Here is a 25,259-nt window from a genome sequence, read left to right on the forward strand (position 1 = left end):
TACTGCATTTCCAGTGTGCAACCTGGAAATAAAGGATGCTGATGGCTTTTCTGACTCGAATCTAAGCTGAAGATAATGCAGATATACCTAGCTTCACTATGGAAAATAAGAAGATGGGAAAAAACCAGCTGCTGTGTTGAAATCTGGTTTTTTTTGGCAAATTAGGCCAACACATAGAAGTTAGAAAGACAAGTTGGTAAGACAATTAGTGCAATGGTGAGACCACTGAGACTCTGATCTACTCATACATAGAAGAAACATAGGATGAAAGACCATGCCTTGAATATTCAATATTAGGGCCATGCAGGCAGGAGTTCTGTGGAGTGAAAACTCTTCACTCATACTAGTGGAAGCACATGTTCATGTGTAAATGGCTACTAGACAACCAAAACAATGGAGAACCACACTGTAACTAGTCCCAGCTGGCTCCTCATCTGGTAAAGCAAGTCTGAAGGAGCTTCCAGTTTTTAAAGGACAATTACAGGACCTATAATTTCTGAAGAGAGCCCTATTCTCTCCAACTGATAGAAACTGAGGTGCTGCAAAAGGCTTTTCAATATCCTATCACTTGTGAAAGGTTTTAATCTTCAGCTGGAGTTTTGAATTCATCAGGTTTTGGTGGACCAGTTTGCAACCTACTATGCTGGATAATTTTCAGTGTATTGTGTATGCTTCCTTTAATATTGCCTTTTTTAAGTGTCTGGGGTGTCACTAAAAGGAACAACTACGTTGAAAAATTTGGCATAAATGTTAACTTTTGGAAGTGTTTTACATCACAAGGGCTGTCAGTTTTCCTGCTTGGAGACAGAGATGACTTCAGACCAATACTTCTAAGGATGAACTCAATGTATTCTTATTTTGCCCAGTCATGCAGGTTTTCTCATGACTTGTTATTTTGATTTGAAAAGGCTTTCCAAGACAGCCTTCATGTCTCAACAGAGATGGAAATATTATCTTAAAGACCAGCTTAGGTACAGTGAACCATGCCTGGTGGCTGGGAAATCCACGAGAGGTATCTCACATTTCCCTCTTGCCTGTTTGTTGTATTAGTACAGTATGATACAATTTCAGCCTGTCAGAATCTTACAAAGATCAAAACAAATGCATGTGCTTGTGTGCATTTACAATACTGCCAGATTTTACACAGAGGGTAGAAGAGGAACTGAAAATGCAATGTCAGAATTTTGATAAACAGGGCTTGTCTGCCATGCAGGCAGTTGGAAAGAAAAAGACCAAAAATCTTGGGCTTGACTTTCATCCAAGTCTCATTTGGCAGCAATGTGTGGCTTCCGTAGAGGCAGAGCAGAGACTGGAATCCACCACTTGACCAGGGTGACACTTGTTTACAAGAGCCAGCTCAAAACTGCTATGAGAGCTAACAGTTTCTTATGGTAATCAGAGGACTGCTTTAATTAAATGGTGTTTTTGCATGCTCCAAAATTACTTGAGCAGGCTTGCTATTCATTAGATCCATTACCAATGGTGTTACACATTCCCTCATACCCCTCACAGTTGGTAGATTGCTGCTGCAGGAGGCGTGGCAGGAGAACATGGCTTTCTTTCAGCTCTATCAAAGGTTTTCCAAATTAAAATCAATGGGAAGACACTTGAAAGAAAGATGGAGAGTTAATTTTTTTCCCTTTTACTTCTTTTTTAAGCTTCAAGCTGGTAAGTGATAGATAAGCTATGCAGACAAGGTATTAGAAATTTGGCACATCCCATCTACCACAACATATTGATTCCTTCTACAGAAGGCACTAAATACTGGCATAAACTAAGAAATGATCAGCAGAATGCAGTTTTAGTATGACACACAAAAATCCTGGCACAGCTTCATAGTACAATTTTCACTTTCCTAAAATGGTGGTGATTATAGCAGCAATGGTTAGGGTTTTTACAAGTACCACATAAACATACAAATGTCAGAACATCTAGAACACATGCAAAATTTCAAGAGCAATATCACTGAATTACATAATGCATAGAGGAGTTATTATTATTATTATTCAAGACAGTGTAATATTTTTAATAAACAAAAGTTTTTTTAAACCTACAAACAGTTTTGCAAACTGTTCTTAAAAAAAGTTGTTAAAGTCAGTGAGTGAGTGTTAACCTTTCAGAGCTTTAACTCTAAGAATGAATTGGTCACTATGGATAATTCAGTTAGATGGAAATTTAGTTATACTTACGCAAAATATGTTTGCCAACTGCTGTTTTGGAAGAAACTGTGCTAATCTTGTCAATTTACAAAATGGCAAAAAATACATTTACATTAAAAGATTAGAAAGATTAAACATTGCATGCAGGGGAAGACAAAATCCTTGCGTTAGCTGTTTCTCCTAGCACTGCTCACCATGAGACTAAGGGTTGTCATAGCAAAAATGCTTTTCAAAAGCAGAGTTAAAGCCTGCAGATAATTGATACAAATGGAAAAGATTTTCTAATTCTGGTGTAAAACAAAGAAGGATATTAAAGGATAAGGATTAGGCTTGCCTTCTTCAGAAAAAAGGACAAAAACTTCCATTGTGTTTGCCAGGCTTTTCCACTGCCTTTCCCCAGCTTTTCATTCACTTGGATATTCTGTCACTTCTTTTCTTCCAGTATTGAGTAGTTTTTCTGCCTGGACAGGTCTTGAGATGAACCCTGAGATGGATGTGTCACATGGACAAAAACAAGCACTGACACACATCTATGGCCAAGTGATGTCCCCTCCTGCGCACCTCAGACTCATTTCCAGTGGGGCTAGCCATGTGCTTGGGGGGAAAGTGCAGCAACAGCCCGAGCGTGGTGGAAGCAGAGGCAAGGGCACACACTTCTCACAGCACTCTGCAGAAGTGGCACCAAATTCTCTCTGGCAGCAGCACCACCCAGCTTGCAGGTACTGCCATAAATAGGTGCAAAATCAGGTTTGCACCATCTCCTCCCCTGACAGCTTTCAGATTTCATTAAGACATTTCATTTCACATTTTGTCTGCACATCTCTGAATGCCTCGGATACTTCTGCACCTGCATTCCACATCCATGGCCCCAGCCTTGTGCAGAGGAATTCAGTCTTTCAAGCTGCTCGCAGAGAAAGCTCCTGAAGAAGGCAAAGCTTCCAAGATCTGAATCATAGGCACCAGGCAGAAAACAAAGGTCTCCACAAAGTGACCGACACTCCAGTCATTGTTCAGCGCACCTTTAGCCTTAGAGACACTAGGATATTTGTCTCCATACACAAAAGTTACTAGAAATCAATTTGAAGCCATTTATTATTGATCCTTGACTCCTATATCCACCACTGAAGATAGTCAGGCAATGTCTCCTGCATTGCTTTGTTTTCAGGATGGAAATTTACATATAGGAAGTGAATTAAATGCGTGATAGTAGAGGAGAGAGAGGAATCCCAGTAGGAGCAATGTGGAGCAGACTAAAAACCTACACATGATCTAGGCCAGCTGAGAACACGCTATAATGGTAACAAGGGCAGATTACAACTCAGTAAGATTACAACTTTCAGAAAGCAGATCAAATTCTAGGCATGAGGAATGTCAAAGAGTTTTATTTGTTCATAAAAAAAAGAAAAAAAGAAAACCAGCTGAAGTGGCAAAGATAGTATCTGTTAAATTAATTAATTATTTTAAAGCATTTAGTCTTCTATTTTTTCCTAAACATTTTGCATTTTCTTGATGATTTTTCTTTCACTTGACTGTTATTTTCTTGACACTAAGAGACTGTATCAAACAGTAGTAACCAAAAAGAACTCACTAATCGATTCCTACAGCTTTGTTTAAAAGAGCTTAACACCTTATTCCAACTGAAACTACCCCACTGAATTTCAAAGATAGCACCTACCTTACCAGTGCCTTAAATGCTCTGAAAGAAACCTCTTTTAATTACAAAATATCAGATTGAAATCTGAAATGGTACTATTTTTTCAGATAGTGATAAGTGCTGTCTAATGAATACTGAGCACGAGAACAAAAGATTAGACAAAAGCATCCTAGTGTCTTTGAAACAGTTAAGTCCATCTTCTAATGCACAAACAACTCATATAGTGGCATTTGTATAATAAAATAAATTGAATTTAGTATGCATTACCAGATGCACTACCATTGACCAATTGAGTGAGAATACAGAAGAAATAAATTAATTTCTTGAGACAGAAATCCATCTGTTCACGTAACAAGAAAATTTTGTGGCAAACTCATATTTTCCCACATCTGTTTAGGAATTAAAGCTTTAGATATCACCACTGCTTCAAATACCTTCCACTTGAGAGGATAGTGTCAAACTTTTCCACAAACTCAGAGGTGTCTCTGGGCAGTGGGGCTTCACAGCTTTGCAGGATTTTGCCACTGTAAATGCTCTCTGCTGCTTCCAGGAAGAGTCAAGGTGCTGGAGAACAGTGGCAGCAGGGCTTTGCAGGCATCAGCCACAGTGCAGTGGGGAGGAACAGGCTGGAACCTGGTTTGCAGGAGTGCAGCTGGAAGCAGTGCAACCATGCAACTCACTGGGGCTCAGAGAACGTGGATGTGTCCTCGCAAGGGCCATTCCTCCACCGGCTGTGGTTATGCTCCTGTGAAAGAGGTGGAGCATTGATGTCCCTGGGGGCCCTTAGCCTTCCAAAACCCTTGAAGAGATCAAGCACAGCCTCATGTGTTTTTCGCATGCTGTTCTTTGGAAAATATCATCATTTAATTGTGCTTAAGGCCTTCTCCCTTCTTTGCTCGCAGATGCCCAGCTGATAGGGATGTCCTTGAAAAGCTGCCCTTGGGCTCTCTGTTTTTGGAGAATCGTGCTGCAGCCTTCATGTTGGCTCTGCACAGAGCAAACAGACAGCTGGAAGACACCAGATATTATGGTGTCCACAAACACCAAGACATGGCTCAGCACATGGGGACCATCACCAGAAAGTGCATTACCAAGTTTCTGTCTAGGAATATAGCCATACTTTACAATGGATGGTCTCCTCTCTCCACTGTTCCTCAGCACTGAGTGCACATTCAGCACACGCAGGAAAGCAGAGAAATAAGAGAAAATACATCCTACCCCTTAAGAACAAGGGGAGCAAAGAAGCCATCTCTCCATGGTGACATTTAGCAAAGAACCGTCATTAACGAGTAGACCCATTTCCTGCCATGTTTCATAGTGAGAAGTCCTTCTCTGCACTAACCCAGAGGGATGAACTGGTTCATTTCAGGCAAATACAATGACAAATCTGCATCCTGTAGGTTCTCTTTTTTAACACACGTTCATGCTACCTCTGGAAGTTCAGGGAGCCGGATGTGTCCCAATGTCCTGTTGTTTGCACCATGAGCTGAATTCCTCTCCATGACAGAAGTAGCCCAAAAGTTGCATACTGTTGAGGACCAGTCATCTCAGTGCTATTTGCCAGTCCATTATGTCAGTGGAGGGCTGCACAGCACAGAGACATGAGCCTGGTCCTCCACATAGGAGTAAATTTAATCTCATGTCAAGTCATTTCATGACTTGAAAGCCTCTCACAAAAAACATAAGAGGGAAGGAGACTGCTTCCAGCATGCGAGATGCAAGCCTCCAGAGTGCTCCCACACAGTATCCCATAACCCCACATATCCCATGTGAGCTGGGCTGCCCTGAGCACGTTATCCCCAAAGCACAAGGTCACTTGATGGGCAGAGCTCCCAGCCAAGAGCAGCCCTGTACACAGCAGTCCCCCTGCCCCACAGTGCAGACACCAGGAAGGAGGAGTATTTGAGGATCAGAAAGGAGAGAGGAGTGGAGCTGTTGGGGTGGGGAAGACCAGTCAATCACAATCATTTCCAGCTAACTGCTAGATGGAATGATCAGCCCATGCACCACACGTGCTAGTCAGGTCAGTCAATTCACTTATGGGATGTACACGGACATGATGACAAGAAACGGTAATATATGAGCTGAACAGGAAGAAACCTAGTGCAACAGGAATTTCATTTTCCTTTAAGGCTGTCTTGGTCCTTAGGGCAGCCTGGGCTCTAGAGTGACACAGCACCTGCTCCTTCTGATCCCCATCTTACCACCCCACATCACTTGCGCAAACAGCAGAACAAGATTTGGTCACAAACATCTAAGACATGAACACTTAACAGTACAACATTGCTTGTGTGTCACTCTCTACACAGCTTTCTAAGAGGGTAACAATATTGTAGAGACTGAGTATCAGACATAGTCACTTCTAAAAAGAGCTTGAAAGTGTTGATACTCTTCATAAAGGAGAATGTGCAACAGGGACACAGAATCCATTGTTAGATTATCCTCTATGTCAGTAGCCCTGATGCTGCTATCATAGAATTATTGCATTATGCAAGTGAATAAGGTATATGCTGTTATTTTAGATATCCCTTGGAATTTAGTTTACAATGTAGTTCATGACAGTATTTCATTCTCCTGCACTTAAAAATACATTTTGTTGCATAAATACATTTTTGAAAATAAAACAGGCAGTTTGTGACACCCAGGCAGCACAGACTTCAGTTCCAACTAACTGCATGAAGACGCAACATTGTGCAAAACCACAACATCATAAATACATGCATGGATGACTAAAAAACCAGAGCTTACACCGTCCAAAGTGTCCACAGCTCTGCCCATCTACATGTGCAATCATGTGGACAGATCCAAATGCATGTATTGTGCACCACTGCATCCAGATCAGTCCAGTGACATCCACATATAATCCCCATGTTTGACTCTTATTGTGGTGTCCTGAGAAGGCCATGTGGGAGTCAGCACTAACATTAGTGCAGACCCCTTTGCACTGTGTAGGCCTGTGCTTTGGCACTCAGCCTCTTAAGTTCAAGGCCAAATTTTGCTCTTGGTAGCACTGAGCAAATCTCCGAAATGCCAGTAGACAATTCTGAAGGCATCTAATACATCTACAAATGATCCAGAAGGGTCTGAATCTGCATTATCCTTTTGATATGTTTCTAATGGGATACAGTAGCTCAGCCAGGCTAATGACTCTGTGATGCTGGTAGACGAACACCATCCTCTGTCTCCCCGATGGGGTCTGCACCTCAGATTTTTTAGGAGATTCAGCTCAGTACATTGGCAGAATGTACCTTTTTTTGCTGTCTTTTCTGCTGGGGAGCTGAGTTGAAATCACTCACTGACGAGGTCTAACATCAAGTTGAAGAAAGGTGAATCCTTAAAAAAATGAAGGAAAAAGAAGGAAAAAGAATGGAGAAAAGCAAGCCCCATTTTGGAGCCAGCTAACCTCATCTTAAGGAAATCATAGCCTCACTGCTTCCACAGAAGCTCAGCTTTTACATCGGAGTATGATGTAGTCAGGAGTGCAGCCACCCACCGGCAGTACCTCACTGTAATCACTGCACACAATCACCATCATACAGACTGTGCTGGACAGGAGCAGGACAGTGTTTTGCCAGCTGCCCTTGAGTTCATGGTAAGAGGTGCTTAGTAACAAAAGCCAAGGCTGGAGACCACAGTTCTTCGTTTAGCCAGAGAAACAGGATGTTAAGACTTGGCAGCACCAGTCCATGGCCACACTGCTGTATCTTAGCACCAGCAAGGGTGCACACCATTGCTACGAGCTTGCAACTTGCTGCCAAAGCAGGTGTGAAACCCTCAGTCAAAATTGCAAATCACTGAGTTGTCCTCTCTCACCTAAAATAACAAGATCTACATGTACTCTCCTACCAGTATTAGACAAAACCATGAGAGTAGTAACTTAAACCCAAAGTCCCTCTCCCAGACAGTTAATAACCTTTCACAGTCTTAATACAAATGGCAATTAGACTAACTGTTGTCACTCAATTCCTTTAACTGTGCACAAATAAGACTAAATAATAGGTTATATTAAATGCCCTTCAAAACTAGTAAGTTTATTTTTGTACTATATTACGTGGGTATCATATTCTGTTCATACTATTCTGTCCATTAATTTCTTCAACAAATAGTCTGTGTGGGGCTGCCCCACCAGAACTTACCAGGCAATCTGCCATCATCACTGCTGGAGTTACTACAGATAATCACAAAGCAGAACAAAACTATTCCTATAATCACAGAATCAGAGTATGGGTAAGGTTGGAAGGAACTACAGTGTGTCATCTGTTTCAAGCTCCCTGTTCAAGCAGGATCATCCTAAAGCACACAGCACAGGCTTGTTTCTGTATAATTCTTGCGTATCTCCAGTGAGGGTGAGTCTTCTCTGGGCAATCTGTTCCTGTGTGTGATTAGAGAGATGCCCCAGTGCCTTAATCATCTTTGTTGGCTTCCACTGGACCTGCTGGAAGAGTTCCATGCCTTTCTTGTACTGAGGAGCCCAGAGCTGGACACAGCATTCCAGGTGAGGCCTCTCCAGGGCTGAGTAGAGGGGCAGGGTCACCTGCCTCAGCCTGCTGGCACTGCTCTTCATGATGCAGCCCAGGATGTCACCGGCCTTCCTGGCCACCAGGGCACCGCTGCCTCATGGAGAGCTTGTTGTCCACCGGGACCCCCAGCTCCTTCTCCACAGAGCTGCTTCCCAGCAGGTCACCCCCAGGCTGTGCTGGTGCCTGGGGTTGTTCCTCCCCAGCTGCAGGACCCTGCACTTGCCTTGGCTGAATTTCAGACGGTTCCTCTGTGCCCATCTCTCCAGGCTGCTGAGGTCCCTCTGAAGGGCTGCACAGCCCTCTGGGCTATCGGCCACTGCTCCCAGCTCTGTGTTGTCAGTGAAATTGCTGAGGAGGCCTCTGCCCTTCATCCAAGTCATTGATGGGTAAATTAAACAAGACTGGGCCCACTATTGAACCTTGGGAGACACCACTAGGGACAGGCCTCCAACTAGAGCTTGTGCCATTGATTATGACTCTGGGATCTGCTGTTCAGCCAGCTCTCAATCCACCTCTCTGTCCTCCCATTCAGTCTACTCTTCCTGAGCTTGCCTATGAGAGACAGTGTCGAAAGCCTCACTGAAGCTGAGGTAGACAATATTGCTGCTCTCCCTTCATCCATCCACACAGTTGTTTAATTGTGAAAGGTAAATCAGGTTGGTCAAGCATGATTTACTTTTAGTAAATCCATGCTGACTATACTGATCACCTTCTCCTGTGGACAGAAGTGGTCTCCAGAATGAGGCACTTCCTCACCTTTCCAGGGATTGGGGTGTGGCTAATTGGCCCGTAATTTCCTGGGCTCCCTTTTTTTCATTTTGAACACTGGGGTAACATTTGCTTTCTTTGATCTGCAGGCATCTCTTCATGACTTTTCAAAGGCCATCATGAGCAGCCTCAGGTATGGTGGCCCCCAAGTCTCTAAGCACTTGTGGATGCATCCCGTCAGGGTCCAGGGACTTGCAGATGTCTAGGTGTTCTCCAACACCTTTCTCTCCTTGACCAAGCGAAAGTCTCCCTTACAACATTCCTTTATCCTGATCTCCTGGGTCAGAGATCCCTGAGGGCTGGTGTTGCCAGTGAAGACCATTGCAAAGGCAGCATTCAGTAATTCTGCCTTCTCTACATCCTCTGTTACCAGGGTCCCTCCTTCACTTAGTAACAGGCCCATATTATCCTTCCTTTTCCTTTTGTTATTGATGTATTTGCAGACATCCTTCTTGTTGTCCTAAATGTCCTTGCCAGATTTAATTCCAGTTGGGCCCTGGCCTCCCTTGTGATAATATTGAGGCTATCACAATAAGCACACACACACACGAATGCTTATCCCCTAACCAGACAAGCAAAGGTTGCTCATGTGCCCCACTAAGTCAAGGGCACCAGAAATGCTGCCTCACTGATGTTGGACATCAGCACAAACCATCCTAATACTGTGGTAATCAATAATTTAGGCAGCATATAGAGTCAAAAAGTCATGGGAAATACTTCTTTTGGCCTCTCAGTTCAAAATCCAGGAGTGCCAGTCTTCTTTCTTCTGAGATCTGTGTTGAGGCTGAATTACAGCACTGATGTGAAGCAACACTTCAAAATGCTGCTTGCAGCACAGCACATGTACTATCAGTGACTGGCCTCCTCAGAGCAAAGGGGTGGGCTGGCCAGAGGAGGAGAGGTGGGAAACAGAGATCTGCTGCCCCACAAAGGCCAGCTGATACCCATCCCCTCACTGCAGAACAGCAAAGGAAATGTAGGGAACTATGTCAGATACTGCAATAGCTGTCACGGGGAAGTGTTGAGATGAGTACCAGTGGGGAGAAAGAGAAACCAGACTTCCCTAGAGGTCAGCTCCAAGGCTGAGCTCTCATCGGGCACTTTGAGAGAGGTCCTTGGCACGGAATGCTCACGCTCCAGCACATACTAAGCACCACTGTGCGAGTCCTCGGTGGAAAACAGTAAAGAAATCCCAGAGCAAGAGTGGTCTTGCAAAACTACTTTTCACTGTATCATACTAAAAGCACTGCTGTGAAAAGGCAAGGCAGTACAAACAGCAATCAGATATCTGGCCTCATCTAGAAACTGGGCAGCTGTCTTTCTGCCTTCACCTGAAATCTCTCTGTGCTTCTGTCTTCTCCACCAACAAGTCAGATATGCCATGGTACTGAAAGTCACAGACACAGCTTGCAATCACTTCAGCAGAGTTATAATTTGGCCTCAAGTGCCAAAGCCAAGTTACAAAAGGAGGGCTCTATAATATGAACAACTGCTTGCACCCACCAATCCACTGCCTACCCTGAGAGACAGCGGATGGTAAATGGAAGACTGTAGAACTGGTGGCTACACTACCATGGAGTGTCAGACACAGGAAACCAGACCTTTTACCAGCCTTGCTACATGTGGAAAAAAAAAGAGATCACAGCCAGGTTGTGTCCCCTGCATAAAGCTTCCTGGGAGGACAGATATTTATTATAGTAGAAATCTCTGCCCTTAGGCTTTTCAGTGCCACATCTGCTACCTATTTCATCCCCAAAACATACCTTCAGTAAGGCTTAAGTGAGGTGCAGACACTCTGCCACCTCCTTCTCACACAGGAACATGTCATCCTAGGAACACAGGAAAAAAAGTTTATAGGTGCTAGGTGAGTTACTTCTATTTCTATTTGCTACCTTTCTTTCATCTCTTCTTTGGAATTAGTGATGATTAAAGTCATTGCACAGTTGCAGATCTAAAGAATTTGAAGGATATGCAGGAATGTGAAGAAATACAGACAAACAAGCATAAAGAAACACAACAATTAAAAACTGCTAAACAAGAAAGCCTCTCCAAAGGCTGTTTGGTCCAGTCAGAATAATACCCAGCAGAAGTCAGCCAACGTTGTCTTTCATTGACTTCAGCAGGAGCTCAATTACCCCGTTGTCTTTCATTGACTTCAGCAGGAGCTCAATTACCCCAGCAGACTTTTCTAAAGCCTCACCACAGCCCTAGCACATCCTTGAGGAACTTACACTAAGTTTATTTACTTGAAAAGTATTGTTCCTAATTTTAAGTGTCAAGAATTATAATTGTTCACTGAAATAGTGGATTTGTTAGTGTTTTTCCCATACTTGTAGTAGAAAAACTACATTAAAAAGTAGAACAGTAGAACTTGTTATTTCAAGGCTTTAAGGTCCAAATTCTACCTTCAGATTCACACGCACATTTTCCATTGTCTGCAATGGAAACAGATGATGTATAGCTAAGTTAAATTGGTATTCCAGCACTTAAAACTATCCAGCTTTTTACCTCTCTGTATAATTTCTTTAAAAATTTCTGTAGAAATATCATTACACTCTCTATTGTTTTGTGGATTTCAAATGATGGCTTAAGACATAGTTGATGTCATTTTTCTGTACAGCTGGGATAAGACTGCAGATTTTTCTGTACTGTTCGTTTTCCCAGAATACTGAAAGAGTGCTCTATGTCAACAGATTTTACATTACATACACACATTGATAAAATACTAACAACCTATACTTAAAGAGGTGAAATTATGTGTGACAATGGTTTTGCCATTATACTTTTGCATATTGTTGAAAAGAGTGCTTTTTAGCCTAAACACCAGCAACATTTTGATCCTAGAAAGTCGACATACCCAAAAGTTTAAAATGGCATTTAGCTGACTTCAGGATTTTTGTAGTGTAAATGAGCCTCAGGAAACATAATAAAAACAGACAAAAATGCTGTAAATGGTTTTGTGAGCTTACATTGATGCATTTCTTATTTCTTGGTCTTGCTGATCAAGAATAAGCTAGCAGGTAAGAAGCAGCAGCCAATGTTAAGTTTGTCTCCTCCACTGTGGGAGGTCATGTTACAATACTAAGTTGAAAAAATGCTTTAGAACAGAATTGCTATGTAAGCCTCCCTGGGGATTTACACTCATTAATGTGTGCATGTTAAAAATGGTATTTTCAGTCTATCTTGTGTTGCCTGAGAACCATTTCTATCCTTTTAAAATCTGCATTTGTATTATAACCCATAAGTACCTTTCATTTTTGCATTAACGCTATAAATACTGTTAGTAATACTAAACTATTTCTGTTGACTTATTTGTAGAAAGAAAAATATATTATATGTTCATATATTCTTATAAAGTGAATTAACACTGGAGAGAGGGCTGAGAGGGGGAATAGTGTACAATCACAGCTGATGTGTATTATTGAGCACAAATTCAATGCCTGAAACAAAAAGGAAAAGAGAAAAGTGTTTGGTGTTCTTTCAAGCAGTGTCAGATGACGAGTCATAGGATGCTGACACTATGAAGTTGCCAGTATTGGAGTGACTTGCCATGGACTGGGCAGCCTGCTGGCTCAAGTTATTGCAGATCAGCACCAGCTGGTTGCTCTGAGCTTCTGAGAGGGTGCTGCAGCTCTGGTAGACACTGAAGTTGGTCTTGCGGCCAGGGATGTTCCCTTTCTCACACATTGTCTTCACCATCTTGGCAAGCTTGTTTTTCCCCAGGGCTTGGCAGTTGTACCAGTGAAGTGCAGCCAAGTTGACAACGGGTTTGATGGACAGGTAAAAAGGCGCATCCTCGTAGCGCATGGCCGGAGGGCGCCGCTGGGCGTACTCCTTGTAGTCCTGCACGGGGCAGGTCTGCGGGGAGTGCTGGGTGGCGTACACCCGCGAGTCCGTCCCGCCTCTCTTGCTCTTGGCACTCACATCCCCGTTGTCTGGCCCCATCCACTCCAGGTACTCCAACCCAGTCTCTGTCACTCGCAGTCGGATGTCTCCCCACTTGAGGGTGGACCCGTGGAAACCTGTGCAGTGTCCAAACGCCTTAGTGTTGTTCAGCCACACTAGGTTCAGAAGCCCTTCAGGATTGTACCTGCTCAATAAGCCTCTTTTGCGCAGGATAAGCTCATCAGCAAAGGTAAGCTTCATGGATTTGTGTGGCTTGTTTCCTTTGCCTTTACACCTCAGCTCTATCTGCTTTTGCTTTAGAGCTTCCTGGGACCTCTTGAACTCCTTATCCCTTGTAATACTGTATCCATACCTGTGCTCTTTGAGATACCGCTCCAGTCCACACTGATAGTTGGCCAGACTGTTTGGCTCATATTCAGACCCATCCTTTTGTCTGGCATCCACAAAGAAGGATGCAAGATAGGCATCAAGCTCTTTGCAGGGGATGACATAGATCTCACGGGTCTCAGAGGGGTACTTGGAAATGAGGAATTCTCGGAAATTGCGGAGAGCAGTCTGTGTGCTGCGAATGGTCTTCTCATTCTGCTCCCTGCTGAGCTCTGCTGCTCTCTCATCCTGGTCTGGAAGAGGAAGAATGGGACAGAAAAGAGAAAGTAGAAGCAGTGAGTTTATGTGATGCGCTTTTCCCTAAAACAAATTTCCTCAAAAAGGAAAGAACTCAAAATCAAATTCACAAAGAGCACTGGTAAGCATCTTTACATACCTGTCACATGACTGAAAAGCCAACTTCAGTTTAACAAATGACATACTATATGACACAAAACTAAGTGAGCTCCTCATGACACTGGGACACAGTTTTGTGCATGGACATTTATGAAAAGCACTGAGATTAAAGGCAATAGGCTTTTTCCAACTAAGGCAAAGTGGAAGGATTTTCCATGGATCCCAATGTTGTGTGCAAGGCCCAGACTCAGGAATAAGCCCACTTTGAATTGTTTCATTTGTGAAATGAGAGGTTGTACTGGTTACATGCTTTTTCCCTAGGAAAAAACAAAAAAGAGCTAAAGCATCATATTTATGACGGTAATACTTATCTTTAATCAGACACATTTTTAAAGAGTGAAATAAATATAGCCAGAATGAACAGTACAAAATAAGGCAGCACATCCAAGAGAAATGGCAGGTAAAATTACTACAGAACAATGTGCAATTTACAAATGTACAAGAATAAAGAAAATATAGTCAATATGTTCACATCAGAAAACATGGAAAAAACCCATTATTACACAGCCTCTCTATGTCATCAAACTGTATCTTGACAGAACAAGTACAATTGTCTTTTCATTTTGCAGAAAAATCAAATTCTAGGAACAATTTTATATTTAACAGGCTATCCTCATAGATCCTTACAATCAACAACATATCAAAACACAATATTCAGATGCTACCACTATGATAGCTGTTACTGACAGCTGATTTTCTGGCTGATCATAAGAGAAGCATAAAAAGGAAAAGCTTTAAAGCTATGGATATTTTTAAGGACGGTTTTCTTGGCATGTGCAAACTGTCGGTTTGAACAAGAACGGAGCTCAAAGCATACAGGTGGAATTCTGAATGTGATAAATCTTAATGGTTTTAGAAAATTAAAAACAAATGCAAAGAAGGAAAAATTCAATTATTTAAATATTTTCTGGAATTGTATGTAGAACACTTTTGTCTCTCTTCCACTTAACAAGCAGAAGAGGGGAAAAACTCCAAGCTCTTTTCTATTTGGTCTCATTGCAAAACCCATACATTCTGCCATCCTTTTAGCAGTGCCAGAGCAACCCTCACCAGGTGTCTCCCACCCGAGATACACACACAAAGTGATATGAGACCAGGTGAAGTTCCCATTGCCTCTCTGCCAATCAGGTCAAGCTTATGTCAGGCTGTGTAGCACACCCATGACTTTGCACACTGTTTAGACACACAAAGCCATGGATGTGCTACGTGCAAGCCTATTAGCAGGGGAGAGGGCAGCAGGGAAAGGAAGGCAGACTCTTCTTCCCTACCCCACCTGCAGTGTTCCATGTGGTGCAGAAACACTGGTGCAGAGCTGGGCAGCTTCTCCTTCCACCAATCTACAGAGTGCCTCTCAGGAAAGTTCACCCCATCATCTCCATACCACATCTGCAGAGAGAGGCACAGGGAATGACTTGCCCCAGGACTTCCCAGCAGGACAGAAGCAGGACTGAGCTTATAACCCTCATGATCAGGCCCTGTGTCTTCAGAGAGAGGCATCCTGCATCCACACCACTCACCCACTGAGAGGGGTTTCTCAAATACTCTGCAAAGCACAGAGAAGTGAGCATCTGCAACTGAGGCCTTTGGGGGCTTCTGCAGGCAGGAGAAAATGCTGCTACAAAGGACTGAGGTTTGCTTGAGCTGTGCTCCAGGGGAGCAAGAAAGGTCACCTGCCTGATTCAGAAACTCATTTTAATACTGATGTCAGTATCAAAGAGCTCTTCAAAGCCTACAGTGAAGCCTCATGCTCTAGGCAGTGTACATAATAGATCCTTTTAGTGTGGCTAGATGTAGGCTGAAAAAAAAAGACAGCCCTGTTCAAAGCTCCAAAACAAACATTTATTCTGGTATTTTGTTCACTGCACCCACCACCACTTGTTATAGAACTGTGTAAGTAATGATTGCTTTGAACTGACAACCCACATCCACAGTTCTATTTCAATATAAACAGCACATATAATGGCTCAGTTTTATAAATGTCATCAATCACTTCTTCTTAGAGGATAGCCTGTCACAACACAGCAGTGACACCCAGTCAGTCATTTATGTTACAGCACCTTTCCTCAATCTGCAAAGGAAATTGCCCTATCTGCAGCGAACAGTTATAAAACCCATGCTGAATTAAAGATTCCCCCAACTTACATTACGAAAACAGTACCCCAGAAACACTGCATTCCTGCACTGGTTTGTTGTGAGCTACTTCACATGGCAGGTGTGAAACATTAAAAAAGAATGGGTCAGGTTATCCTGCAGCCACATCAGGAGAGCTACCTCTATTTTGGTGAATCCAGGCTGAAGTAGTAATAATGGATTATTCTCCTCCTATAAGACCACTCAAATATTAGTGGGGTATCATGTAGCATATCATGAATGTGGGGAGTTTCCCGTGTAACAGTTCCCAGATGCTTGCTTTGTCTCACTTTGCTGATCTTGCTGAATAGAGACCAAAGCTCTTTTTAACGTTGTGTGGAGCTGGTAGAAACTACTGGGAACACTGGTGGGGGTCTACACTAATTCCTTGACTGCTGCAATCAGAAGCTTATTTGCTCTTGAACTTGAACTACCCAGTGTATCATCAAGTCTTCAGTATCCATGGGTTCCAAAACCGGGTAAAAGCACAGAAAAAAAAAGTCACCAAGTCCTCCTAGAAAACACCTCTATATCAGAACATCCCCAAGCTGTAAACTGATATGGGATAGAAGAACAGGGAGGTGTTATATATGCTTCTACCTTTCTTATAGCCTTCTGTATGTCTCCATTGTTAGGCTTGAGGAATACAAATACTCTTGTGTTACAGTCTTATTTCTCTCAGCTTGTTGGTCAGAACCAACCAACCAAAAATTACTGTCATCATTGATCTATGAAGCCAAGCTATCCTTACTGTCTTTTCCTTGTCATAATGCAGTCTTTGGAACTGGTAGTACTGTTACCCCTGTTTTACAGATCACAAGCAGAAGCATAAAAAATAGTGGAGATACATTTCCTGAGGTCCTGCCCCCTCAGCTGCATCACTGCACAAAGGACCTGGTTATGGGTCTTGTGTTTCTTATCATATCCCACACCACAGTTTCATTTCCAAGAACACCAGAGTGTGGCAGAAAAAGACAGTAAAAGGAGTTTACCCTGGACCCCCCCACCTTACTGGGGGGTCCAGGGTAAACTCCCAATTATGAGCTTGAAAAGGTGATGAGTACTTAAGATGTTCTAGTTCAAATGAAGTGAAAGAGATAAAGTGACCAGGCAGAGATTAAACAGAAAACCTAGTGGGAGCAGATGTCCCAGGCTAGCCCACGACCATCAGATGATCTCTCCCACAGAGGAACAGCTGTTTTCTGATCTTTTCATAATCTGATCTTAACACAGCCAAGACCTAATATTATCAACAGAGTTATCAAACTCAGGCTTGTTTTAATTTCAGCTCACACACATACACACACTTGGACTCCTTGGAAAGGATGTAACCTCTGTAATTACATATGGCAGGAGGAAAGGCACTTGCTTTCATGACAGACAGATACAGATTGTTAATGTTCAGAGAGCATTCGCACATCAGTGGGAGTCACAAACCTGAGTTATTATTGCAAAAAGTCTTAAACTCTGCATATGGTAAGCAGTGAGATCTCACAGATGTAGATTAAAATTAAGGTGGGTTTTCTTAGTGGTAATCACATCACCAGCTGAGTCTTCTCTGACAAATTTTTGTCCTGCCTAGGAAAATGCCTCTGCAGCAGGCCTGCTTCCACCAATATGCTTTCATTCCAGTGAAAAAGCATAGTTAACCACACACAAAGCACCACATATCTCTATTGTGGAGCGAAGTGCCCTCTCTCCACTCCCCAGCTCCTTGCAGGTTGGCTCTTGCCCCTCTTTTTTGCAGTTTTGCAGTTACTGAAAAATAGTGATATTCAGCCTTTGGGTCATGGCAATACACAGCCCATTAAAACAGCTAAGTAAACCACAGCCTACTCCTACCATTTTCTCCAGTCCCCTCCTGTTTCAAGAAGGAATCTGTAGGCAAACAACACTCTCAAATCTACAGTCTCAGTGAGCAGAGGTCACGCTGTTGTACGAGGCAGTTATGGTCAAGTCACATGGGGAACAGCTGCATGAGCCTCTGACAAATGTGTCCCCCTGGAAGCCATGCTACTGCTGCCCTGTCAGAACCAGCTGAATGCCACTGTCATACCACAGCATCCCAGAATATTAGTACTTGTTCTGCATGCCAAACTTAGAAAGCTGACAGCTGGTTTTCACTATATCACAAGAATAAACCAGTGAATACCATTCTCATGTCTTGCTGCCAAAAATGGGGGTGAGGGTAAGAGCAGAAGGTGTCCACAGCAGAAGTGCCTCTAAACACTTGCAGAAACATCCTGAGATTAAGTAGAAGAAACTGCTTCTGTATTTTTTCTTGAATGTCTGATGTTGTTACTAAATTCTGTTTAACACTTAAAGTTTCCCTATTAGCACTATATTAAGTTAAACTCTATTTTAACATTTAAAATGTTAAACTCTATTTTAACATTTTCAGAAAAGGCTTTCATTGGCATGTAAAGTCTGTCATATTAGAGAATTAATTAATATCCACTCATGAAAAACACTACATTTTTGGCCCAAAAAATTATACTTCTCTTCAGTTAACCTGCTCCAATGAAACTATCTGCAAAATGTTTTATGATTCTAAAATTATAAAGCTTTAGATTATATCAAAGGAAAAATGACATGGACTGCAAACAAATGAGTATGTGAATATTTATTCATAGGTATTTCCATGAAGTAAAGTCACTAAAATAGGCTTTAGTCACCTGTACGTTTTTTGCAAATTATAGAATGGCCTGATAATGAATGCTCACTCAGACACTAGAGCTGATTTCCAGTTTGTGCTCTCTTTCACTACTTTCTCACAAGACCTTCAAAAGATTTGAGACGCAGTTTGACTGCTGGTAAAGCTAACAACAAAATACAGATCGATATTAATGGGACTTCTCCACAATCCTTAGAAGTCAGAAAACCTGTGGCTATGACAAGGGATTAAGAAGTTATGTTCTCTTACGACTGACTGTCTCACCAGTGTTTTTGGGTTTTTTGCAGTGGATAGAGCAATTGCTAATGAGCAGTGCAAAACAGCAGCACTGTTGGAACCCCAATTTTTACAAGGCTACCTTCCTTCCCCACCATGTGGAGATGCATGTGGCATCTGAGCCATTCCAGCACAAAGGTTCTAAAAATGCATTTTCTAAATAAAAAGTGTTCCTATTGGTTCACTTAATCTATTCAGCTACATTCCTCTCACTTCATTTCATCTGTCTGGTTTTGTTTTCCTCATGGTAGTGGAAAAGAGAAGTGCTGCATTTCAGTTTTACCTTGCATTTCCCTTCTTCCATTGAACAATTTCCATACAGTTTCCAACTCTTTTTGAAGCTGTTCTGAGATGCACCGGCACAAACTGCTGCCATGCAAAGTGGGATGTATTTCCCGTGCATCCTGGGATATTTACCCATATTCAACCTCCATTTGACAGGAAGAAGTATACCAACTCCAGCTCTCCCAGGCTTGCCCAACACTGCAACAATGCAGAGCAGGATGATACAGCTTGGACGCAACATGGAGAACAGCAGAAACAGAAAATATTTTGAGAAACCCATATATCTGGTACATAGGTGATGTACAGGCAAAATATACTCAGCTGGCAGCTGGAGTAGAATCTGCTATTTTATCTGGCTCATTCCAAGTCAACCACCTGGCCTGTAACTAACCCTGCAACCATCTCCAGGTCTACATGCCACGCCTCATCCCACTCTTATTTCCATAGCTACTATCTTTACAGGAGGTATATAAAAATAAATTATTTGGACCTTTATATAATTGACATTTAGGGACTCCTTCATAGAGGTGGAGGATATAAAAGTCACACTTAGAATCTTCAATACTACAAACCCAAAACCATTAGAAAACTTTTTAGAAAATGTGAAACTCCGTTCCTTTCAAAATAACTGACAAAATTTCCTGCAACAATATTCAGCTCTAAGATGTAAATTCTGCTCTTTCAGAGCTCAGGTTTAACAAATCAGGTTGTTTGGTGAAATTGGAATGCTGATGGAGTAGGTAAGTGGGAAAACATTACCTATAATGTGAAGCTACTGTCAGCTGTATGTTGAGCACGTATCTTTGTATTCAGCCATATAATATTCTATAGTTAATGGCTAATACCATTAGAAAACTCCAGATACTGGTTTCAGCTTAAAAATAAAGAGATACTTTTTGATAATTATTTTCTTCAGATTAAATATTTAACTCTGGAAAACAGATTTTTTTTTTTTTTTTTTTTACCCAGGACGTCTTAGCAACATAAAGAAAAGTTGCCTATTCAAAGTACGTTGGTTACTTAATGCTTTGTGGCAGAAGCAATTAAAGGAATGATGGTAATGCTCTACACTACCCTGAGAACTGAAAGTTGGGTAATGCACACAGAAGAGGACCTGGCTCAGCATGACTCTGGAAAGTGTTGCATACATACACTCTGCAGAGTATCAGTTTTTCTCCCAAGTAAGTTTCCAATTCCATAAAGCATATTATAAGTGTGTTCTGGATTGGTGTCCCTATGCTTAAGTACCTGCTTATGTAGACATCAATTGGACTAAGTCATTATCTGTATAGAAAGCGGAACTGAATAATATTTATATGCATACAGTGACTTGATTCAAAAGCTGAAAAGAGGAAAGAAAAGAAGAAAAAAACAAAAATGAGGAGAGTAAAACTGTAAAGATCTGAGACACACTTCCTTTATTAAATTATAGTTTGAAAATTATACTGTTCTCATTGCAAAAGATCCACTTCTGGCATAACAAAACCAAGACTCTATATTTTTGTTAAGTCTTCCATCTTTCCGTGCACCTATAGAAGAAGCCAGATTTATAGATGTGCAAGCAGATCTCAGAAGCAGTGATTGCTTAGCCAAAAATTTAACTACTGGGCTGGTTTGCACAAAATCACAGGTATAAATTTATATAGCATTTTGAAATATTTGGCACACTGGAATTTTGTGCCTCTCTGCAGTTGAGAGCCCTGTGGAAGAAGAATGAGAAACAGGGCCATTTCAGTTCAGTTTTCTCTGAGAAGAATTTTAATGTAAAACATGCAAAACATGCCACCTCATTTCACCAGAGGCTTAGCATGTTCTCAGCTACAATGTAGCGCCAGTTTTAATGTCATCACATTTAAGAAAAACCTTTAATAAGTATCGCTGGGAAAGCAATGCAAGAAGTCTGGAACAAATAAGGCAGGGCTATGAAATTTGCCTGCTTTTGGTTCACTCCAGACAGCAACTGAGAAGCAGAACTGGGAAATATGAGAGAAACAAAGATGAGGGGGAGAGAAGAGAGAGTAAGAACAAAGAAGATGAAAAAAAACATAACACCAAAGAGAGAGATTAAAACCAGATGAGAATCCTCATCATCTGAAATCTAATTTATATCCGTGTTTCAAAATGAGTCAGTCTAACTGGGGCAGCAAGCAGAGAAACAAAGAAAAGGAGAATGTAATAAATATTTTATTACATTAATCATAATAAGCGGCACTTTAAGTCTTGGCCAAAGCATATTCTTAAATCAAGCTGAGAATGTGAGCAGTTTCAGACTTAAGAGCATGAGGCCCACATGACTGTAATTAACATAATAAATCACACTGTGAAACTCTCTACACAGGCTGACAGCACTTGGTTGATATATTGCTTATTAAAGACTGCAGACATTTTTCCTCTATTTTATTAAAGTGCCATTGGTAGTGAATAAAAAAGTACCCCTTCCTATTCTGCCTGAACTATCTACTAGTTCAGCCAGAGGAAGAGGAAATGTGTTGGCAGGCCATGGCATTTACTTCTGCTAATACAGATTGCAGCACATGGACTCCAAAGAACTGCATTTCAATATTTTTTCTCTTACCATTTTTGACTTAGTAAAGTACTCCACCTTCCTTGTTAGAGATCTTGATGTATGATTTCTGAAATTCTCTGTTGGTGATTTTGCCCAGCCAGGCTAATTTGTTTTTACCTTTCCCTGTATATTGTCCAGTAGGAGTGAAGTAAGCGACAAAGGACATAAATTCAATGAAGAGCTCACGATTTACAAATCTGCATAAAGAATTTCCGTGCACACTTTGAACAGACATATTTCTTTTGTCTTCACTGGCTCAGAAAGCAGTATTTGAGGAGCAGCTCTTAACATAGTTCTCCAGAGAGAATGAAGTCTAACACTTCAAGTGAAACAGCTTCTAAGGTATATTTTTAGCCTGCTTTTCTGTTTTGTGCTGAATTCTCTCCTCCTCACACTCTAGAAAAAATGACAACTGAGCTTTAATTTAACCTTTACAAACACAACTCTCATCACATTAAAGAGATGGAAGTTTAAAATGCAGAGGTCCTATAAGACTGGGGAAGACTCAAAGCTAGGCAGAGGGCAGAGACATGAATACATCCCAGCTCTTGGAAGGAGGACAGCCCTCAAGCATTAGATACTGTGATAGGCAGCTACTCACACACCCTGGCTGACCAAAGATCTCTTTATTCCAGACTAGCCATGGCATGCCCATGCATTTGCAAAGACAAAGGCTCCCAGGAGGTGCAGGAGCAGCTGGAAATTTTGCACAGTGAGGAGACAAACCTGCAAGAGAAGTGCATTCATCAATAGCTGGACTGTTGTCCATGACACAATTCATTTCTTTCTGTCCTTGGATACATGTTTAAACCTAATTTATCATAGTTTGACTGAGTAAATATTTAGTCACATTTTGCAGCTCTACTTGAGTAAAGTCTCCTTAAGTAAAATGAGGAGTTTCAGATGTTTTCTAGCTGTGTACACATTCAGGAGAATATACACAAATTACATACCTCTCTGCTGCTCAGAATATTGTTATTATTTCTCTTCTGTATTTACACTGCCAAAATTTTCCTGTCAGGATTGTTATTTCCATAAAAATAATTTGTTCTTCTATACAGGATATGAACAATCAGTTCCCTTGCTACTGAATGAGTTCATACCAAAACTGACTCAAACCAATTATTATAAGAGGTGACATGGGACTTAGTTTAATGGATGTAATTGGGGATGTGTTACACACATACATGGATCTTTTAATAGACACCAGCACAATAAACAGTCTGATGTATTTAACAATTCTGTAAGTGAATGGTAATGGGACAAGTTATTGTCAAACTGTAAGTTTTTCCTCTTTCTGAGGACTATCTTAAGGGGTGGGGGGAAGGGAAACAGAGGCATAAAGCCAATTCTTTATATAGAGAGGAAAAATAAAATTGCTAGGAATAGTGTTTCTGCCTGTTATTTTGTTTCCTTAGATTTATAGTCATAAGAGAAATGAAGTCTCAAAAAAAATGCAACACTCCATCAAAGGACAGAAAGAAACTCCATAATGTGGCATGTCAACATGACTGAAGGTCAGAGCCCGTAGCGATCGGGAGAGGCCTCCAAGTTGTGGACAAAATGAAATTGCTTCCATACAAAAATATCAACTCCGCTCTGGCTCATTCATACTGCTGTGCTTGACCAGTCACTATCAGAAAGCAGGGATGAGGCACATACCAGTGAAATGAGTGTAAACATAAAATCAAAACAAGCTGTTCAAGGATCAGAGATTAACATTCTTATTTTTCACAGGCTTGATCTTTGGGTACAGGTTTCCTGATTGAAATAATACAGCACATTCAGCTGTTGCACTGAGGTGATGTGACCTGGAGTAGAATAGCTCAGAATACATTTTTTCCTTCTCTGAACAAAACAGAAAAATGGCCTTTTTCTTTCCTTTTTCCTTCCCAAGTACACAGTAGAAAGCAATTGGTTAAATATTATCAATCCATTGTTGTATGGTTTCAAGTCATGAAGACCTTCATCATGAAGACCTATGAAGTTAATGAAAAGCTACAACAGCGCACAGTGTCATTGCGATAGTCACCCTCAGTTCAATCAGCAGGAACACATGCAGAATTTCCCTTTGTGTATGTGCATTTACTGTTCAATTAGAGTTAAAGGGATTAGCAGGTACGTATTAGAAGTTAGATGCAGCCAATGCACTTAATGATCAATGTATAACTAAGCAAAGTTTTACTCAGACTCAGCAGCACTTTTCAAAAGACACGTATACAGCCCCACCCCCACTCCCACCATGGGCAGGACTTAGTGGGAACCATGACCTGGGAATTGCCCTATCTAACACAACATTTGTGTGATAAGCAGCATTCTTCAATTTTTAAAGGGCAGCAGACAAAAGTACACTTATTTGGGAAATGAAAATGCAGTTCTGCCACACCATTCCACTGTGGCCACCAGCCGCATTCAAGCTGTTAAAAACAACCAGTGCTGAGAGCAGCTTTCCTGTGACCATTCTGTGGAGTGTCCCAGCAAGTCATCAGGGAAAGCAGCCATTCCACTTTCTCTCCCTAGAGGTTTTGATTTAATAGTCTGTTTCAACACTTCCTGAAATGGCATATGCTTCATTTAAGCATACTTTATCAAAGAAAGATAGATTTCATGTTTCACTGTTTCCAGGATCTGAATTTTTTAGGAAGTACTGCCCTGTGCTGTGCCAGCCACAATAAAATACCTAAAATATATTCATGCTTCTGTTTTCTTTTCTGGAAAAATTCAAACAAGGATTTCTGTATTCCAAATTTTTCTCTTGCTCAGAGAGACAGAAAATACACTCAAATATTTTTACTGATAATGTTTCATGTTCAAGCAGATTCTAGGTTCACTGCAAGCACAAAAAAAGAGATGACATGACAGAAGATTCACTAAGAGGGATATAATTTAGGTATGAAGAAAATGAGTAGTCACTGCATGTTGGCTTCACAGAACAGCTTATGCAAAAACGCCATATTCCCATCACTGAGACAGGTGAAAACAGCTCTCCCCAAGGTCTACTACCGTTAAAACCTTAGATCTTGAATACAAATGTGAAGTAGTCCTTCTGTAGGTATAGAATCATTGAATCATGGAATCGTTAAGGTTGGAAAAGACCTTAAGATATCAAGACCAATCAACCAGCTAGTACAATCACCATGTTCACCACTAAACCATGTCCTCAAGCACCATATCCACACTGTTTTTGAATAGTTTCACAGGGATGATGACTACCACTTCCCTGGGTAGCCTGTTCCAATGCTTTACAGCCCCCTAGATGATGAAATTTTCTCTAATAGTCAACCATAACCTCCCCTTGTGCAGCTTGAGGCCATTTCCTTTCATCCTGTCATTTGCCTGGGAGAAGAGATCACCACCTACCTGGCTGCCCAGGCTAAACAACCCCAGTTCCTTCAGCTGCTCCTCATCAGACTTGTGTTCCAGATCCTTTCTCAGATTTGTTGCCCTTCTCTGGGTATGTTCCAGCACCTCAATGTCCTTCTTGGAGTGCGGAGCCCAAAACTGACTACAGGATTTGAGGTGTGGTCTCACCACTACC

The 25,259-nt window shown here is 41.6% G+C and overlaps 1 protein-coding gene across 1 annotated transcript in view; it reads right to left on the bottom strand.

Annotated features, from left to right (window-relative positions):
• Positions 1-11,815: 11,815 nt before the first annotated feature.
• The window catches only part of KIAA1958 (KIAA1958 ortholog), a 51,202-nt gene continuing 37,758 nt past the window's right edge, over positions 11,816-25,259 (bottom strand). Inside the window, exon 3 of the mRNA XM_054290091.1 lies at positions 11,816-13,627. Coding sequence (XP_054146066.1) covers positions 12,582-13,627 — 1,046 coding nt within the window. The 3' untranslated portion in view covers positions 11,816-12,581. The remainder of the gene's footprint in view (positions 13,628-25,259) is intronic.

Source organism: Melozone crissalis, unplaced genomic scaffold (genome assembly GCF_028551555.1).
Source record: "Melozone crissalis strain CALT ecotype California unplaced genomic scaffold, PUWL_Pcris_2 ptg000005l_1, whole genome shotgun sequence".
In the NCBI taxonomy this organism is placed as follows: domain Eukaryota; kingdom Metazoa; phylum Chordata; class Aves; order Passeriformes; family Passerellidae; genus Melozone; species Melozone crissalis.